This window comes from Mercenaria mercenaria, chromosome 8 (genome assembly GCF_021730395.1).
Source record: "Mercenaria mercenaria strain notata chromosome 8, MADL_Memer_1, whole genome shotgun sequence".
Taxonomy (NCBI): domain Eukaryota; kingdom Metazoa; phylum Mollusca; class Bivalvia; order Venerida; family Veneridae; genus Mercenaria; species Mercenaria mercenaria.
In genome coordinates this window covers 47,222,581-47,244,259 of record NC_069368.1, presented here as the reverse complement: position 1 = coordinate 47,244,259, position 21,679 = coordinate 47,222,581, and the positions used below count along the sequence as shown (strand labels likewise).

The 21,679-nt window shown below is 36.1% G+C and overlaps 1 protein-coding gene across 5 annotated transcripts in view; it reads right to left on the bottom strand.

Moving 5' to 3' along the window:
- LOC123566423 (uncharacterized) overlaps positions 1 to 21,679 on the bottom strand; it is a 145,808-nt gene that overhangs the window by 113,740 nt on the left and 10,389 nt on the right. For 4 of the 5 annotated variants that reach the window (XM_053549901.1, XM_053549902.1, XM_053549904.1 and 1 more), the window contains exons 2-5: positions 18,695 to 18,895; positions 16,476 to 18,057; positions 2,172 to 2,284; positions 30 to 113 (exon numbers count right to left, since the gene is read on the bottom strand). In XM_053549901.1, coding sequence (XP_053405876.1) covers positions 30 to 113; positions 2,172 to 2,284; positions 16,476 to 18,057; positions 18,695 to 18,818 — 1,903 coding nt within the window. In that variant the 5' untranslated portion in view covers positions 18,819 to 18,895. The remainder of the gene's footprint in view (positions 1 to 29; positions 114 to 2,171; positions 2,285 to 16,475; positions 18,058 to 18,694; positions 18,896 to 21,679) is intronic. The other variant, XM_053549903.1, reaches the window with a different exon arrangement.

Here is a 21,679-nt window from a genome sequence, read left to right as displayed (position 1 = left end):
TGCAGAATTTCTCCTTTTACCAAATTTACCTTTTGGGGTAGTATATATTTTCCCATCATGTCTTGTGTACTGATCTCCTAACAGACGGTCCTTCTCATTCTCCATCTGATAAACTGAAATTATAATTCTAAATGGTCAACCCATTCTCAGTCTGGTACCATGATTTTTTTTTTCAGACTGGAACCAGCAGACTTCTATTTCATGTAAGGAAAATGTTAAACTCAAAGCAGAAAACAAGCAATACTTCTTCAATGTTACAAAACCAAGATCAGAGACCAGTTTTGGAACTTTGCCATTGCTCGATTTCCCATATGAACTCAGAATAAAAAAATCTGAGTCGCTGTTTTTTTTTAATCTGAATTTGGAAACCAGCATTGTCATGAACCATTCAAATCCGAGCTGAATTTCAAGGCTGTTCTTCAGACCTAGCTTTTTAACCATGGACCTGACCACTATTACATAATATGAAATACTGTAAAACTGAAGAGAAGATAAACAAAATTGTTTTACAAACCATCTAAATCCTTATTTTGTCAATTTCTGAGATATGACTTACTGTTATCAAAGTAAAGTTCTAAATGACAGCAGAAGAAATTCATTGATTATGTTTTAGATAACATTAATAAGGCCACCTCTCTCTGTATTTCATAAATTTTGCTTTATGACAAACATTACAAGCTCTAAAAACATAAATGGTTCTGCAATTTCTTCTTTCATTTCACAAACTAACCTGATTTCACAAAATACAATATTATGAAAGTCTAGACAGTAATACAATTTTCTTCAATATGCTGTATTTATTTTCGATAATAATCAATTTACTGGTTTAGAATTTCTAGTCTAATGTTTTTTATTGTTTTTTCATTGTTTTTCTGTGTTATTTAAGAGGTAATAACCTTACTGGGAAAGGGCCAATTGTTAGAACTGTTAATTCCTTCTGAAAGGCCTTCTTAAATCATTTAATTTTCAAAATTGGGTAAAAAATATGGAACATTTCAATACATTATCAAAATGGAAGCAATTCTGTTTCCACCGCTACATAAAACAGTATGTATATTCCGTAAAAAAAACTCTTTACTTTTTCCAACTAGAATAAAATTAATTATTATACTGTACATTTTAAAATCAAGAAACTATAACAAATTAATATATTTTAAAGGTGATTGCTAAATGAACAAGTATGCAGAATGTCGAGCCCCCCAGCTGTCTAAGTGTGACCCTAACATTAGACCTTGGGACCTGGTTCTTGCGCATGACACTCCGCCTCATACAGTGAACATTCATGCCAAGTTACATCAAAATCCCACCATGCATGAAAAAGAAATGCTCCTCAATTTGACCTTTGACCTCCAACTGTGACCTTGACCTTTGAGATAGGAACGCAGGGTTTGCGCATGACACGCCATCTCATTAAGGTAAACATTCATACCAAGTATAAACAAGATTGGTCCATGCATTTCAAAGTTATGGTCCGGACAAAATTGAACAGATGGACACACACGCACATATACCGACCCGCCAAAAGTGACGACTAAGTTGAGCTCAACGCAAGCGGGCCTGACAATAATTCATCAGTGTGTACACACTAAAATGGCTGTCTCCATGGTTTGCAATTTTTCTTCAATTTTTTCTTCAATTTTTTCTTCAATTTTTAAATGCTGTATCTTCTTTCAACATTGGTCCGACTTTAAAAACTGCGTCAGTGTTAATAATGGAGGGACAATGGCATTCCTTCCTCTTTAATGGCTCTGTAATCACAAAAGTCTTTGGACTTGACCATCAATAAATATGTCATATAAGAGATTATTCTCTGGATCCGATTAAGGAGATGTATCTTTGAGTTTAGGAGTTGCAACAATTAGTTTAGGAGATGAAACTATCTCAGAAATATACCTATGTACGGATGCACCTGTTGGTATATGAGTTGTACATATGGCTTAAAGACATGGGTTTAAAAGATGCACCTATGGGCTTACCAAGCATACATAAGCAAATAAAAGGTGTTTCTATTCATGATGTTGAAGCATATAAAAACATTTGGTTTGTATGAAAAATATGCCAGTAGTAAGTTGGCTTTTCTTTCTTTAATTTACTGCAAAAGTCATATACAGGTACTCAGAACTGTTGTATATTTTATATAAGCTTAAAATTATGACACAAGATTAATATACCATGCTCATTTTCTTTCCTGCTCAGTTCTGACTGTTGTCTATGCTCCAGATTGTCTCTGCCATTGACCACCTCGTACGTAGACCCTCCTTTAGGTATCACTTGGTTCTCTTCCCTACAAACATAAAAATACATAACCATAGTACAAGAGCCTCATTGAAGAGGTCTGAATTACCTACAAGGCTATTTGATCTATGCTGCCTGGATTTATCTTTTTTGCCATGCAGTAATAAAGGTCAACCTTATGACATTTAAAAACTGAAGGATGTTTTTTATAGTTCTTCTTTTTTTCTAATCTAGACAGTTCATTTACTGTGTCAACCTTTCAATAGTCAAAGAGAAAGACTTGAAAAAGAAACTTTTTTTGTCTTTAAAAACATAAGATTTTTGTAACAAGCAAAATGGGAATAACAGCCAATGTGTGATAGGAGGTTGTTAACCCTGACCCTGCTAAATTTCTACAATGAACTTGTCCATCTTTCCATTTGGACAGTACCATTAACTGTTAACAGGGGTGCATACCAAAAAGATACTGACTGAATGGTAAACAGTGCAGATCATGATCAGACTGCATGGATGTGCAGGCTGATCATATCTACACGGGTCCCAGAGGCAAAATCAATGGTGTCCAGCATGATAAGGGTTAATTACTGTTTAAGTATGTCTAAAGACAATGTTAACCAACAAGAGCATCTATGTTATAAGATATATATTCAGTTTTGTGGTACTGGGTGTAGGGCCCTTTAGGAGAGGAAAACTGTATCGATGCATAATGTTATTAATCAAATTATTTCATACTGGCCTTGTTATCTAAAATTAACACTGATTCGACACGTAAAGGCTCAAAACTGAACATTGATAATACAAATAAAGGCTTGAAATTGAACACTGATTACACAAGTCAAGGCTTGCAACTGAACACTGAGTACACAAGTCAAGGCTTGAAACTGAACACTGATTACACATGTCAAAGCTTGAAACTGAACACTGATTACACAAGTCAAGGCTTGAAACTGAACACTGATTACACAAGTCAAGGCTTGAAACTGAACACTGATTACACAAGTCAAGGCTTGAAACTGAACACTGATTACACAAGTCAAGGCTTGAAACTGAACACTGATTACACAAGTAAAGGCTCAAAACTGAACACTAATTACACAAGTCAAAGCTTGAAACTGAACACTGATTACACAAGTCAAGGCTTGAAACTGAAAACTGATTACACAAGTTAAGGCTTGAAACTGAACACTGATTACACAAGTTAAGGCTTGAAGCTGAACACTAATTACACAAGTAAAGGCTCAAAACTGAGCACTAATTACACAAGTAAAGGCTCAAAACTGAACACTGATTACACAAGTTAAGGCTTGAAACTGAACACTGATTACTCAAGTTAAGGCTTGAAGCTGAACACTAATTACACAAGATGCTCAAAACTGAACACTGATTACACAAGTTAAGGCTTGAAACTGAACATATATTACAGAAGTGTAGGTTTGAAATTGAATGCTGACTACATAATTTAAGGCTTGAAATTGAACTAGAACTGTCACAGGAGTGACTCATACCCCCACCATACAGTCTTGTCACAGAAGAATGGCAACCATAAGAAATCTTAAAAATACTTTGGAGTACTTCATCCTGGGCTTCCACATATAAGTAATACTAGTATAATACTAGTATAGTAATACTAGTAAATATATTAAATCTCTAATTTTAGAGATACACTAAAAGTGAATACAAAAAAGTGTCTTACCAACCCATGTTACCACAGAAAAATGTTTTTACTTTTTACATAGGACTTATAATAAAAAAGTTAGAAAAATACCTAAAATATTGAAAATCTAAAAATAGGATTTCTAAAAATAGACTAATTCCTGGAATTTAAGGGGAAGACACTCAGTACAAAGGTTAAAAAAAGGTTACTTCCCTTTGGCTCTAAGCCAATCAGAATGAGATATAGTGAAAATACATCAAAATTAACCTTAAATTTTAGGTAAAAGGGGACACAATTCAAGAAAAATAGTGTCAGAGTTATGCACCTTGTGTCACATGATGTGGGTGATGAGGTGGAACATCTATTTTAAGTCTGAATCAAATCCATTCAGTAGTAATTGAGATATAGTGAAAATACATCAAAATTAACCTTAAATTCTAAGTAAAAAGGGGCATAATTCATGAAAAATTGGTGTCAGAGTTATGCACCTTGTGTCACATGATGTGGGTGATGAGGTGGAACATCTATTTTAAGTTTGAATTAAATCCATTTTGTAATAATTGAGATATAGTGAAAAAACATCGAAATCAACCTTAAATATAAAGTAAAAGGGGACATAATTCATAAAAAATTTATGTCAGAGTTAAGCACCTTATGTCACATCATCTGGGTGATGAGGTGGAACAACTATTTTAAGTTTGAATCAAATCCATTTAGTAATAACTGAGATATAGTGAAAATAAACAAAATTAACCTTAAATTCTAAGTAAAAGGGGACATAATTCATGAAAACTTGGTGTCAGAGTTATGCACCTTGTGTCACATGATGTGGGCACATGATGTGGGTGATGAGGTGGAACATCTATTTTAAGTTTGAATCAAATCCATTCAGTAGTAACTGAGATAAAGTGAAAATACAACAAAATTAACCTTAAATTCTAAGTAAAAGGGGACATAATTCATGAAAACTTGGTGTCAAGAGTTATGCACCTTGTGTCACATGATGTGGGTGATAAGGTGGAACATGTATTTTAAGTTTGAATCAAATCCATTTGGTAATAACTGAGATAATAGATTTCGGGACGCGACGCGACGGGACGCGACAAAACTGACTCCTATATACCCCCCTCAAACATGTTTGGTGGGGGTATAATTATTAATACAAAAGTAAAGGCTTGAAACTGAACACCAATTATACAAGTAAAGGCATGAAATTGAAACATTGCTATTCAAGTATAGGTCTGAAATTGTTTTGGGTTAAGCTCCCTTTCCTCTACAGTATTTCAGGCAATAAACTAACCAGTGTTCCTAGATTCTGTACCAGAGTAATATGTTCTCTACAACTGCCAAATTCTCAATACACACCAGTAATGGTGGATGAATGATTTTAGACACAATGTCTTTGAAAGTCTTGCTCGATGATCATACACAAAACCCTGTAAACTTTAGATCTGTGCTCTCCCTACTGAGCTAAGCTAGCATGCCTGCTTAGAACTGAATGCAGATAACACACAAGCCATGGTAAAATTGAACACCGATTAGGCATTAGGCATCAAGTTTTGAAATTGAACACTGATTACAATTTAAACTTTTAACTGGTATCAAATACTAGCCAAGCTGTATGGTAGCTCCATGCTTAAAATTACATCTAAAGTGTGTTTGATACAAGCAAAAGCAAAAGGTCTTACATGAAACTGAATATTTTGTGCTTCTATCTTAAAACAAATCAAACTCTTATCTTGTGAACTGAATATTTTACTCAAAAATACAGATTAGTATTTTCCAAAGAACAAAGAGCTGAACGATCGTATATCAAATTAAACACAATTTACAAACATCAAGAGGTTTTTTTTTTACTTTGAGACAATCTAGATTTCTTGATATTCTTTAAAACAATCTTGAAGGATTTCATTTCAACATCACAGAGCTTAATTAAAGTTAACTAGAAAATGCTTTTGTAAAAAAGCGCATGTCTCCCCAAATGCAAGGTCCTATAGGCAAGAAGTCAATAGGGGTCAGGAGCAAAAATCAAAGAGACACTGATGGTTGGCTACAATAGGGATCATCTACTTGGCATGTCCAGTCATCCCGCTAAATTTCAACACTCTTGGCCTAGTGGTTCTCAAGTCACTGTTCAGGCTCCTGTGACCCTGACCTTTGATCAAGTGACCTCAAAATAAATAGGGGTCATCTACTCTGCATGTCCAATCATCCTATTAAGTTTCAACATTGTAGGTCAAGTGGTTCTCAAGTTATTTCCAAAAAATGATTTTACATGAACAGGCCACTGTGACCTTGACCTTTAACAGACTGACCACAAAATCAATAGGGGTCATCTACTCTGCATGTTCAATCATCCTATGAAGTTTCAACATTCTGGGTCAAGTGGTTCTCAAGTTACTGATCAGAACTGGTTATCAATGTTCAGGCCCCTGTGACCTTGACCTTTAACGGAGTGGCCCCAAAAACAATAGGGGCCATTTACTCTGCATGAACATTCATCCTATGAAGTTTCAACATTCTGGGTCGAGAGGTTCTCAAGTTATTGTTTGGAAATCATTTTCCATGTTCAGACCCCTGTGGCCTTGACCTTTAACAGAGTGACCCTAAAATCGTTAGGGGTCATCTACTCTGCATGATCAATCATCAAATGAAGTTTCATCATTCTGGGTCAAGTGGTTCTCAAGTTACTGACCGGAAATGGTTTTCAATGTTCGGGCCCCTGTGACCTTGACCTTTCACAGAGTGACCCTAAATCGTTAGGGGTCACCTACTCTGCATGACCAATCATCGTATTAAGTTTCAACATTCTGGATCAAGTGGTTCTCAAGTTATTGACCGGAAATGGGTTTCAATGTTCAGGCCCCTGTGACCTTGACCTTTAATGGAGTGACCCCAAAATCGATAGGGGTCATCTACTTTGCATGTACAATCATCCTATGAAGTTTCAACATTCTGGGTCAAGTGGTTCTCTAGTTATTGATCGGAAATGGTTTTCCATGTTCATGCCCCTGTGACCTTGACCTTTGATGGAGTGACCCCAAAATCAATAGGGGTCAATTACTCTTTATGATCAATCATCCTATGAAGTTTCAACATTCTGGGTCAAGTGGTTGTCTAGTTATTGATTGGAAATGGTTTTCAATGTTCAGGCCCCTGTGACCTTGACCTTTGACAGAGTGACCCCAAAATCAATAGGGATCATCTACTCTTCATGACCAATCATCCTATGAAGTTTCAACATTCGGGGTCAAGTGGTTCTCTAGTTATTGATCGGAAATGGTTTTCAATGTTCAGGCCCCTGTGACCTTGACCTTTAATGGAGTGACCCCAAAATCGATAGGGGTCATCTACTTTGCATGTACAATCATCCTATGAAGTTTCAACATTCTGGGTCAAGTGGTTCTCTAGTTATTGATCGGAAATGGTTTTCCATGTTCAGGCCCCTGTGACCTTGACCTTTGACGGAGTGACCCCAAAATCAATAGGGGTCAATTACTCTTTATGATCAATCATCCTATGAAGTTTCAACATTCTGGGTCAAGTGGTTGTCTAGTTACTGATTGGAAATGGTTTTCAATGTTCAGGCCCCTGTGACCTTGACCTTTGACAGAGTGACCCCAAAATCAATAGGGGTCATCTACTCTTCATGACCAATCATCCTATGAAGTTTCAACATTCGGGGTCAAGTGGTTCTCTAGTTATTGATCGGAAATGGTTTTCAATGTTCAGGCCCCTGTGACCTTGACCTTTGACGGAGTGACCCCAAAATCAATAGGGGTCATCTACTCTTCATGATCAATCATCCTATGAAGTTTCAACATTCTGGGTCAAGTGGTTCTCTAGTTATTGATCGGAAATGGTTTTCCATGTTCAGGCCCCTGTGACCTTGACCTTTGACGGGGTGACCCCAAAATCAATAGGGTTCATCTACTGTTCATGACCAATCATCCTATGAAGTTTCAACATTCTGGGTCAAGTGGTTCTCTAGTTATTGATCGGAAATGGTTTTCAATGTTCAGGCCCCTGTGACCTTGACCTTTGATGGAGTGACCCCAAAAACAATAGGGGTCGTCTACTCCAGCAGCCCTACAACCCTATGAAGTTTGAAGGTTCTAGGTCAAATGGTTCTCCAGTTATTGCTCAGAAATGAAGTGTGACGTACGGACGGACGGACAGGGCAAAAACAATATGTCTCCTGGGGGAGACATAAATATATGGCCAAACTAACATTTGATCTCTCACAAAAATGAAAAAAAAAGCTAAAATAAGTAATTTATTTCTGTAACAAATATTGTTGGGATGCCATGATACATACAATACAAATGTGAATGAAAAGAGCTATTGATAAAATGCATATTTATACTGCCCTCCCCATAATGGCCTTGGAGGTATGATATATCAAGAACTACAAGGAATCCTCCTTCAAGTACTTAGGCGTAAAAAAAAATTGTTTGTTTCCGGTATCCCGACCTACCCTAAATTTTTGGCCCGACCCTAAATGTTTTTATGGCCTTGGAGAATATTTTTTTCAACTTTTTAACAAAAAGATGCAAAACTGCATTTTTTATGCTTTAAACATGGCCAGTGATGTTAGAAATCAACTTACTGATGCTCTAAAGGCATAACCCCCTTATTTGTAATCATTTTTTGACAAAAAAATAATTTCCGAAAAGTCTCCCTTTAATAAAAAAAATTTCCAAAAAAAAAAAGTTTTCCGACCTACCTACCCTAATTTTTTTTGAGCATGTTACCGGAAACAAAGAATGTTTTTTTTTAGGCCTTATCATCAGTATATGTCAATAAAAGGAACTTCAGGTCATTATAGACCAATGTCTTTTCTATAATATTATATGACAAGAAAGTTGACTGGTATGCGCTTCCTTCATCATATTGAAAAAACAAAACAGTTTACCTCTTTCAGTATAACTATCCTTGTGACAAAGAGCTATGTGTAAAACACATATATATGCCCCCATGATGGCTTACCAAAGGGAAGTGAGTGTGTAATTTTGTTTGCTGTAAGCTTGATCATGGACCAAATGATCTCAAAAACAAGAGCACCACAATGCAACACCTAAAAGTGACCTTGACCTAGAAGCAAGCCACCTGCACGTCGTCTCGATGTGGTGACATTTGTGTTAAGTTTCTTTGAAATCCTTCAAGAGTTACAGAGTGGACATGAAATTGCTTTGACCCCTATGTGTGACCTTGACCTTGAAGCAAGCCATCCCAGACATGCGTTCTGCACGTCATCTCGATGCGGTGAACATTTGTGCCAAGTTTCTTTAAATCTTTCAAGCAGTTCAAGAGTTACAGATCGGACACAAAACAAAGTCATCTGACCTTTGATATCCTTAAGTGTGACCTTGACCTTGAAGCAAGCCATTCAAAACATGCGCCCTGCACGTCATCTTAATGTGGTGAACATTTGTGTTAAGTTTCTTCGAAATCCTTCATGGCGTTCAAGAGTTACAGAGCGGACATAAAATTGCTAACAGACGGGAAACACTGGGTTCATTACATAATAAGTCTCTTTGGGTGTATAACAACATGGGTCACCTACTGACTACAGACAACCATTCTACAAAGACTATGACTAAAGCATTCTTTGATTAAGTGGAAACTGTTATAGTACAGACGTCATTGTGACTTTAACCTTTGACCTAATGAACTCCACTAAAATAGGGGACAACTCCTGACCACAAGCAACCATATTAGAAAGTTTGATGTCTGTACATAAGTGTTCTTTAGCTATAGTGTTGAAACCGTTTTCAGTCACAATGTCACTATTACCTTAACCTTTGACCTACTGACCCCCAAAACAATAGGGGTTATTACCATCTGACAACAGGCAAACATCCTTTGAAGTTTGACAACTGTATGCCAAATTGTTAGTTACTTTAATTACTGAGCAGAAATTGTTTCCAATCTCAATGTCACTTTGACCTTGACCTTTAACCTACCAACCTCCAAAACAAAAGGTGTCATCTATCGACTACAAGCAGTCATCCTATATATTTGCGTTGTGCCAGTATTTCTATATTGTACTGACCATATTTAATAAGTTCAAATGTAGTATCATGGTAATGGATGTTGTAAATATTTTTCATTTCACTGACATACCATACTGCAAGTTACTTACAGAAGGTTACCCTGGAGCTCTGTGTGTTGCCTTGTACTTACTTTCATTGGCATATGATACAGCATGCTACCTTAAAGATGTTGTCCTGTATTTCTACCATTGACATATCATAAGTTGTATGTTGCAGACAGGAGGTTGTCCTGTAGTTCTATCACTGACATATTATACTGCATGTTATTGACAAAAGGCTGACCTGTAGTTCCTATCACTGACATATTATAATGCATGTTACTAACAGGAGGTTGTCCTGCCATTCCTATCACTGGCATATCAAACTGCATGTTACTGACAAAAGGTTCAACCGTTGACCTGTAGTTCCTATCACTGACATATCATACTGCATGTAATGGACAAAACTCACAAAAGGTTGACCTGTAGTTCCTTTCATTGACAAATAGTGCTGCATGTTACAGACAAAAGGTTCTCCTGTAGCCCTATCATTGACATATACTGAATGTTACAGAACAAAAGGGTGCCCTGCAGTTCTTGTCCTGCATTTCCTATCATTGACATATATACTGCATGTTACAGACAGAAGGTTGTCCTGTAGTTCCTATCACTGACATATCATACTGCATGTTACAGACAAAAGGTTGTCCTGTAGTTCCTATCACTGACATATCGTACTGCATGTTACAGACAGAAGGTTGTCCTGTAGTTCCTATCACTGACATATCATACTGCATGTTACAGACAAAAGGTTGTCCACTAGTTCCTATCACCAGGGATTTTTTAACTGTTTCAAACCTGGTGCCCAGGGCCCATTCAGTTGGGAATAATGGCGTGTAAAACCTGAAAATTGGGAAATTCATAAAATAATATTTACCATCATACAACCTTTATTTCAGAATAGTTTAATTTTTCTTTTTTTTGTTGTAAGTCACATCAAGTCTTTTTTATTTCCTTTTAATGTCTTTTGACAGTGTTGGAAACCTGAAAATTGAGACTACCTAAAAATTGGTATTTTTTGGAGATTTTTGGGAAATTTATACCTCAGAATTGGGAAAATAAGCAAAATTTTGGAATTGGGATGGGGCCCATATTCAGCCCCAAAATCAGCCTTAAAAATCCCTGATCACTGACATCTCATGCTGAATGTTACAGACAAAAGGGCGTCCTGCAGTTCTTGTCCTGCATTTCCTATCACTGACATATCATACTGCATGTTACAGACAAAAGGTTGTCCCGTAGTTCCTATCACTGACATATCGTACTGCATGTTACAGACAAAAGGTTGTCCTGTAGTTCCTATCACTGACATATCATACTGCATGTTACAGACAAAAGGTTGTCCTGTAGTTCCTATCACTGACATATCATACTGCATCTAAAGGACAGGAGTTTGTCCGGCAGTTCCTATCACTGACATAATCATACTGCATGTTACAGACAAAAGGTTGTCCTGTAGTTCTTATCACTGACATATCATGCTGAATGTTACAGACAAAAGGGTGTCCTGTAGTTCCTATCATTGACATATTTCAATGCATGTTACTAACAGGAGGTTGTCCTGCAGTACCTATTACTGGCTTATCAAACTGCATGTTATTGACAGGAGGCTGTCCTGTAGTTCCTACGACTGACATATCATACTTCACTACAGACATTTTAAGGATCATTGCCATATCAAACTGCATGTAGCTGACAGTAGGTTGTCCTGTTGTATCTAGAATAGTCAAATCATACTGCATGTTACAGAAAAGAGATTGCCCTGTAGTTCCTAGCACTGACATATCATGCTGCATGTTGTTGACAGGAGGTAATCCTGTTGTTCATATTATACAGAGTTTTGCACTATACAGTTTACTTCTTATACCAACAATACCTGTCTACCAGAAAGGCATTTTTCAATAGCAGAAAGATCATGCAAAACAATGCAGACAGAAAAAAAAATAAACTGACCACTGAAATGATTTTTATTCAGAAAAATGTACACGCCATCAATTAAAGACCAATCAAACATTTAAAATTCAAGAAGTGTAAATTACTCATCTGAATTCAAATATTTCGTCAGTTTGAAGCAAAATGAACTTGCTCCATTCCGAGGAAAATATTCAGATACAGGGCATATTTATTCATTAACTGAGTACACTCCTTAGAATCCACATAAGTCAACATGTTTTTGCCAAAATTGATCTTCACCAAGCTACAAATCCATACTTACTCTATAAAGAATGCATGATACACATTCGTATTAAATATTCCCATTTCTGCATCAAACATTATGATCACATTTGAGCTAAATGTTGCACACAGAAGAAAGTGAAGCCTTTAACTAGAGCAGTTTCCCCAAGAAAATGTCCAAAAAAAAAAACTTGAAACATTGAAGAACAGAAACAAAATTGATATTCCTATATTAATCATAAGATCAGAGAAGATCAGAAACAAATAACATTTCTACATTCACAAAAATCTAAAATCTGTCCAAAATCATTTTTGCGGAGAAAAGTAATATGTATCTGGGCAGAAGGTACAGGCCATTGACAATACTTATGTAGATTTTTGGAACAGTCTTGTCAATATATAACTCAATATGGGCTTGTGATGATGAACGGTCATTGATTTCCCATTTCTATGTATCTGTAATGCCACAAATGGTCTTATCTGACTAAAATTGGTGCTAAATCAAAACCCACTTCAGATTTACATATATATTTGACTCTGTAAACTGATGCTGAATATACCGAGGAATATGTTAATACAGCTGGAACAATGATTGAGGTTGATGTAAGAACCCTACAAATAAGTTTAATATAAAATCTTTCAAAAAAATTCTTTAAGTTCTAGTTTTCCAACAGGTCCATGCGAAATGGAACAAGGATTCCTTCATTTCAAGAAATCTTTAAAGAATACAGTCGAACTTCATTCACTCGAACTCGGATAATTCGAAGCCAACCTTCACTCAAACTCATCATCAGGTCCTATCAAAATCCCTTTAAAGTGTATTTTTTGATGGCTCTAACTACAATAACTTGAAAAAAGTTTGACAGTCAAAATGAGTTTGAGCGAAAGAAATTCGACTGTATTTACTTAAAACCTGTTTCTTTTGCCCGAATAGCAGATTACACAAAACTATGACCAAAACTACATTGAAACAAGATTGCTCTGATAGCCTTGTATCACCCACCTGACTAATTAACTAATTAACCCAGATAAAATAGTATCCATCTTATCTATACTACATTATTAACTACATCTTTAATGACTTGATCTAATGATCCAGCTTTTGATCCAAGTGACTCATTTAGATTATATACCTCATATTTAAAGTTAAATAGACAATCACTCTGACCAAGTCTCACAGCTAGGTGCATTACTAAAATAAGAGCTGTTCGAGGACAGCAACACTCGACTATTCAACAGCCATGTCAATTGAATGAATAGAAAGGTCGAAAAAGGTGCATTATTTTGTAAAAACGAAAAAAAAAGGCTAGCCATTTTCTTATATTCTGTATGTTTGGATCATCCTGGATAGCATGAACATCTGCTTGTCCCATTTGGTTTTTTGAGAAAATTCAGCAATTTTGATGGAATATTAAGGACATTTTGATTTAAACAAGAGCTGGTAGAACATGAAATACCCGCCTTGATGTATTCAATAATTGCACAATGAACATAAATTATTTGGTCACTGTACACTGAACATTTGACATACTGACCTCAAGACAATAATATTGGGTCATTAACATTTACTAGTCATAAGTAAACAGCGTATCAAATGTGATCTTAGACCAAAGCATTCTCTAGTTATTTGGCAAAAAAAGTTCTACTGTTCCAGGTCACTGTGACCTTGACCTTTGACCTCAAATCAATTGGGGTCATCTGCTAGTCATGATCAACATTCCTATAAAGTTTATGATTTGTGGTCGAAGTGTTCTCAAGTTATCGTCCAAAATGGTTTAATTGCTCTGGTCACGGTGACCTTTACATTTGACCTACTGACCTCAAAATCAACAGGGGTCATCTGCTGGTCATGACCAACCTCCCTATCAACTTTCAAGATCCTAGGCCCAAGCCTTCTTGAGTTATCATCCCAAAACCATTTAACTGTTCTGGGCCACTGTGACCTTGACCTTTGACCTACTGACCTAAAAATCAAAATCTGCTGGTCATGAAATCCTTCCTATCAACTTTCATCTTTTATCATCCAGAAACGGACTGGTCTATGGACAGAAAGACCGACCAACATTTGCAAAACAATATACCCCACCTTCTTTGAAGGGGGGCATAATATTTCCATTTTGCAATAGTTATCTTATTTCACAAAACTAGCAGCCACTTCAAAAAACAAGAGCACCACCTTGCGGGTGCTGACGCTCATCTGATTTTTTTTGTGTAATAGAAATATTGTCCTACCCATGATTTTCTAAGTCTAAAATGGGCCATCATTTTTGCAAAAAGCAGGATAGAGTTGTTTCTTGATGTACAGTGTCCACTTATGATGGTGAAAAACTGTTGCAAGTTTTAAAGCAATAGCTTTGATAGTTTATGAGAAAAGTTGACTTAAACATAATACTCAACCAAGAAAATGATTTTCTAAGTCCAAAAGGGGCAATAATTATTGCAAAAAGCAGGATGGAGTTATGTTGCTTGCTGTACAGGGTCAGCTTATGATGGTGAACAAGTGTTGCAAGTTTCAAAGCAATAGCTTTGATAGTTTAAGAGAAAAAGTTGACCTAAACATAAAACTTAACCCAGAAATCTGATATTTTCTAAGTCCAAAAGGGGCCATAAATCATGTAAAAAGCAGGATTGAGTTATGTTTCTTGCTGTACAGGGTCAGCTTATGATGGTGAACAAGAGTTGCAAGTTTTAAAGCAATAGCTTTGATAGTTTAGGATAAAAGCTGACCTAAACATAAAACTTAACCAAGAAAACTGATTTTCTAAGTCCAAAAGGGGCAATAATTCTTGCAAAAAACAAGATGGAGTTATGTTTCTTGATATACAGGGTCTGCTTATGATGGTGAACAAGTATTCCAAGTTTCATAGCAATAGCTTTGATAGTTTAGGAGAAAAGTTGACCTAAACATAAAACTTAACCAAGAAATCTGATATTTTGTAAGTATAAAAGGGGCCATAAATCTTGCAAAAAGCAAGATGGAGTTATGTTTCTTGCTATACAGGGTCAGCTTATGATGGTGAATAAGTATTCCAAGTTTCAAAGCAATAGCTTTGATAGTTTAAGAGAAAAGCTGACCTAAACATAAAACTTAACCAGGCAATGCCGACGCAGACGCCGACGCCGACGCCCGCTCAAGTGATGACAATAACTCATCATTTTTTTTTCAAAAAATCAGATGTGCTAAAAACAGCTACATTGTATAAAACAAGAGCTGTCACTATTAGCGACAAATGCCACCGAAGCGTGCCCAAGAATGCTACAGTTGTCTGCCCAAAATATGCCCCGAATAGTATAGGTATGGATCATTTTGTGACCTTGACATTGACCTGAGAGACCAGGGTCATAAGCAAGAGACACCTCAAAATGGTTAACATTTGTGTCAAATTATATCCAAACCCCTTAATAAATGACAGAGTTATGGACCAGACAAGAAACAGACCCTTCTAAGTGTGACCTTGACCTTGTAGGAGCCTGAGTCTTGCGCATGACATGTCATCTCATTATAGGGAAAATTAAGGCCAAGTAATTTTTAAATCCCTTCACCGATGGCAGAGTTATGAACCGGACAAGAAAAAGACCATGTTAACCTTTAACCTCTGAGTGTGACCTTGACCTGGATCTTGCACATGACACGTCATCACATTATGGGGAACATTTATGCCAAGTAATTATACCTTGATGAACCAGACACGAAACAGACCCCGTTAACCTTTGACTTCTAAGTGTGACCTTTGAGCTAGGGGTATAGGTCTTGCGCATTACACATCGTCTCATTATGGAAAACATTTATGCCAAGTTATTTCAAAATCCCTTCATGGATGGCAGAGTTATATACTGGACACGAAACAGATCCTGATTACATTTGACTTCTAAGTGTGACCTTGACCTTGGAGCTAGGGGTTAAGTTCTTGCACATGACATGTCATCTCATTATGGCAAACATTTATGCCAAGTTATTTCAAATCCCTTTATGGATGGCAGACTTACAGCCCGGACCAGAATTTACATGGACACGCACAAAGTCGGACAGTGTGGTTTTAATATGCCTCCCCACCCCCCCACACACACAGGCGGACAGTGCGATTTTAATACGACCACATGCAGGAGCATAGGTAATTAGGGTAAATTCTTCAAAAGATTATTAATGAACAATGGTAACAAAGGTAACATAAATATAAGAAACTTTTTTGTCGGTCACAGCATTTGTGAAAAATTCTTGTATGATCTACAGCAGATTTTATAGCAAGACCCTAAACTATGCCCAGGGGAGATAATTTGAGCTATGTGTAAAGTATTTTATAGTAGGACTTGACTTACCTTTTAATCCAGATTGGATCTTCCTGGGATTCCTCAGTAGGGGCCTCCAGGGCCACTCCCTTGCTTTTCTGAATTGCTGATTTTATCTCTGATATTGCATGATCCAATGCTTCCCGCTTCATTTTCAAATCATCCATAATAGCTTCAGCATCCATCTCTTTTGGTTTCATTGTTGCACATTCTAAGCTATATAACTTCTTCTCTAACTCTTCTTGCTGTTTCTTCTGCAATATCTTTTTAGGTGTGTTATGTTCTGATTTCACATCTTCAGTGTCACTAGTCTGACTACTTGACAAACCATCTTCTACATTTGGCATACCAACAGCTTCGTTATCACCATCTGATACAACACTTTCGATCTCTACACTATCACATTCAGTATTCTCGGGGGACAAAGTAAATAATTTACCATCCTCTCCTATTGCAACATTTTCAGGTCCATTCAGCGGTATTTCTGTCAACGTATCTTCATTTATGCAATTCTGTAAAGAGTTTGACTCAGGACTGTGTTGCCTGTTATATGCTTCCAGATCAGTTAATTCAATGCGAGTAGTTTCGCGAAGATCATCTACGCCCTCAACAGATCTTTGACACTGACTATCCGACTCTGAACTACTATAGGCTAATCTCATACCAACATATGAGTTACCTTCTTGTATTCTAGAATATTTTACATACTCGTACTCATTTATAATATCAGCTGGCGGCTGTGTGGCTGCCAAACCGTTCTGAGATATTGCACTTGAAGTATCTTCCGGTTCATCTTTTCCATTGGTCCTCTTACTTGCAGCATTTAGAGCTGCAGCATTTGCTTTAGAGACTTGTATCAAGTCATTTATAATTTGTGTAGCATTGCTGTCCATTTTCATGGTAGGATTTTCAGTGTTTGAAATTTTATGAATGTTATTTTGTTTATCTTCTACTCTACATGCCAACCCTGGTGACTGTTTCCTAATTTTTGGCATCGCACCATGACTATTAAATAAAACATTGTCTATATGAATGTCCTTCTCATAATTTTTTACCTCTCCTGCAACTGGAATATTGTTTCGGATTTCTAAACTATTTCGTTTTTTCTCTACCTGTTTATCACCTTCATTCGGTGGTAAAGATTTGCTCCTCCCTTGATCTCTCATTGTTACAACAAGTTCATGCTTTCTAAAGCTATCATGAACAGACATTGGTGGATTCATGGAGCTAGATTTCACATACTTTAGTTGATAATCTTTCTCTTTCATGTCAGGTCCAGGATCACTTTTAACACTTTGTGAACTTTTCATAAATTCATAATCCTCCTTCTTGAGACATATGTCTTCTTCAGTCAACTGAATTGAGATTCTTTCATTTATTTTGTCACTGTAGCTTCTAGAGTCTTGGCTAGGTAGATTAATGTCACCTGTTCTAGGGATATCATCACTATACTCATGTAGGTAAGAGTCAACACTGTCCTCGCTGCCACGTCTTGACAAGTCCGCCGCAGTTGTGTCGTCATCAAGGAGATTTTGATACGATACAGAAGAGATGTCACTTGCGTGATGAGAACTTCCTTCACTAAATCGTACTTCCATGCTTAAATTGTCATCTGATAAAGAAAATATAGTACTATCTATATATATGGCATAAATCTAAAATGTAACTGACGTAATCACTTTTAAAATGTTAAAATTATTTTATTTTGAAAGTCAGCTAAGTATTGCATATTTAAAGCATAAAATTACTTTAAAAAAAATTTTAAGCTTATATCAAATGTTCTCAAAGACTATCTGACTAAAGCTAATACTATGTGTTGTCATTCAACCTCCACCAGCAATTCTTGACAGAAACAAGTTAGAACTACTCCGAGCTACCGGTTAATTATTATCATTATTACATGTATTATTATCAATCAAAATGCATCCATCTACTGAGCTTTTTATATAAGTCAAAATTTAGTCAAACCTTACATTCAACTAACTTTGAAAAATCATTTCTGGAATTATGTACTTTTAAGGCAATTACCAAAACCCCACTTTAATAACAAAGGTTAAAATCTAGTAAAAGTAAATCTGAACTAGTAGACCATCTGAAAACAATGTGTACAAGAACATAGACTTTGACCGTTTCTTCTGCAACATTTTACTAAGAAATTTTGTGGTTGTATTAATATATAGCTACTTGGGCTCATGTCTCAAAATCCTAATTTCCAACACTGAAATCAGCTTTAGAGGACTGAGAATTACCATTTTCACTAAATGGTGTACTCGGACGTAACCCTGACTCACCACCACATGCACCCTCAACTCTTTCTGATGGTGTGTTGTTCTCTAATTTCGCACTTTGTTGTCCTTCCTCTGTGTCAGACATTCCTCTGAAGTGTGCCCTTGCTCAGTGGTTGACAGGCTTACACCTGTTACACAACCAACATCCACAAGATCACGAACCTGAAAGAAAAGTGAAATGTAGCATTAACTTTAAAACAAGAATTAAATTGGATAATGTTAAGGTAGTTCTGCACATTTGAAAAACCGGAAGTGATGGCGTAACGTCATTTGTCTGGAAAACGTAGAATAAAGCCAGGATTCGGCGTACAGAAACGAAAATCACTTTATGAATTAATCAAAACCTGTTAGTGAATTTATTACAATGGCACTGTTTGTATATTTCTAAAGTCAAAATATGATATTAAAACATATGGGACATTAAAAAATTCAAAATAAAGTCTTAAAATTAACGTGAAATGTCAGGTTCCTTTTAATCATGGTCAAATATCTCAAAAATAAGCACATGTACCTATACATTTATTACACCAAATTATAGGCCATGTGATTATATACAACTGTGAGAGGTTTCATCAAAATCTACATTGTAGAAAAAATTCTATTCGATAAAATGTGATGAAAGTTATGATCTTCCCATAGACTCCCATTATGAAACATTGCGTGAGGTCCACATTTTTCAAATCAGTCGAGCAAAAAATCAAGCACACAACCCATTCTTTTTTATTTGCTGAATTTTCTAGGTATATTCTGAAGTTTTGAAAAATTAGAGTTTAATCAAATTCTACATTGTAGAAAAGTTTTCGATCCAAACGTGCAGAACTACCTTAAGTCAAAACCATGTGATTCAAAATATTTCTGGTATCTCTCCCTTAACTTGAGGTAACAAGCAATTATTATTACCATTATACCAGATTTATATAGCCCCCTTTTCATGATAAACACATTCAAAGGCGCTTTGCACAGCACAAACGCAGCCACACAGGGCGCGGAATTCATCCTCTACTAGTAATGACACAGAGCGATCTGACCAGAGGGACAGAGTGAGATAAAGCCCCCAGAACAGAGAGAGAATAGTCCTTTTTAGATACAGGCCTGTCCGGCTAACTTAGACTAGCTCTTTGCGAATAGACAGTCAGGTTCTTTAATGTACCCAGCATATATCACCGATACACGCGAAGCCGTTTTTCCTGGGAAGAACCAGTACAGGCCTCGTAGCAATAATGCCAGGTATGAAATATCTTTGTCAACACATCAGAAAATTTTTCTTCAACTTAAAAAGAAAATTGTAATTCTTGTAGCATCCAAACATTTGACCCTTAAGGACCTTTCAAAGTAAATATTTTCTTTCTATGTGGAACTGGGATCCCTAAATGAACTTATTTAATGCATCTGGCTTGTTAAATATCAAGCCAATACTTCAGATGACATAGTAAATAGGTAAAGTTTCCCTGTACTATCAGTTTTCCCTTTATGTAAACTGATGAACCTTGTGGCAGTCCCTAATTTTAACTTTAGAAAGGCTTACTTTCTGCATTTAATCTGGATGTCCAGATGAAAAAAAAACATGCAAAAATCTGTCAGACATGTCAAACTGCAAGCATTATATTTGTTATTGTATGGACACCTCTGCTGTGTTGGAGGGCAAGTAAAGTATTGGAGACATATTGATTTCGGAGATTTTGTTTGGGAAAATTACTTGATAATGGCCCAGAATGAAGTACTGTATAAGGTAACTATTTAATGTGTAACTGATGTTTAAATGTAAGCAGTCAGGTTTGGGCTAATGTATAACTATGACTTAACACATTGACAATATTTCAGGTAAAAAAAATCCTGTGAGTAATGCCACTTTAATAAAAGAACATTTAGATTCTGACAAGGGTAAGCAAGATTTATTTTTGATAAATTAGATCAGTAACCAAACTCAATGCAGGTAAAATGGTCTACAAACTATACAATAAATGTTGTACAGGACACAGGAATGTCTGACTTTTACAACCCATATAAGCTTCATTATACGTCTCTTCAATGAGAGAGATGATTTCATAAACCTTGGATTTTGCATTTGGATTACTGCCTAGTAACATTCAATGCAACTTAAAAACTGGCAAACACATGGACAGCAGTGAAATGTCCTGTAAGGCATCTATGAATATATCACAAAGAAACCTAAAGGTTTCTAGTGATCCTCTGAGATGTAACATAATTAACATATTAATCATATTAACGCATCTTCATTAAAGGAATAGTACTGCTTTTATCGTGTGATCTGGCGGAATATTTTTTCGAGCCATCAGTATTTTGAACCAACTAAGTTTATGGTCAAAATTACCACAGAAATATGTATATCTATGACCTGTAAGATACGTTCCATGTTGTCTTAAGAAACCTCGAGTAACCAGTTTACGTTACAGTAAGGAAATAGCGCGCAATTACGTGAATAATAATTTGTGAACTAGTTTTCTTAGAAATAAAGTGAAAATCATTCCTCGTTTTATCCCCAGTTTCAAAGCGTATTTCATGTTGCTAACTGATGGGCACTGCCATTTTTAAACATCAACTGGAACTGACTTACATTTAAACAAGCAAATTCGATGAATTGGTATCCCCCGCCGAAAGGGTTTGTGGTGAGGAATGGCAAAAAGATATATCCGGCAAAAAGTTAAGGATGTTAATAAGAAGCAAATAATTTCATTTGTCAAAATCAATTTAACAGAAAACAAATGTTTAATTAAAGAGTACATAATAAATGTATGATACTTTGATCCTGACTAAAAAATTTATTTTGAATGGGATATACTTACTGTAATAAGCTTAGCTTTTAAAATTAAATGCAGTTAATTGAAATGTGAGCTTGAAGTTTAACTGGAACGAAATATTGTCCTTGAGTGGTTTGGCACCAGGTGTTGCTGTTTAACATGTACATTTGTACATAAAATAACAGAA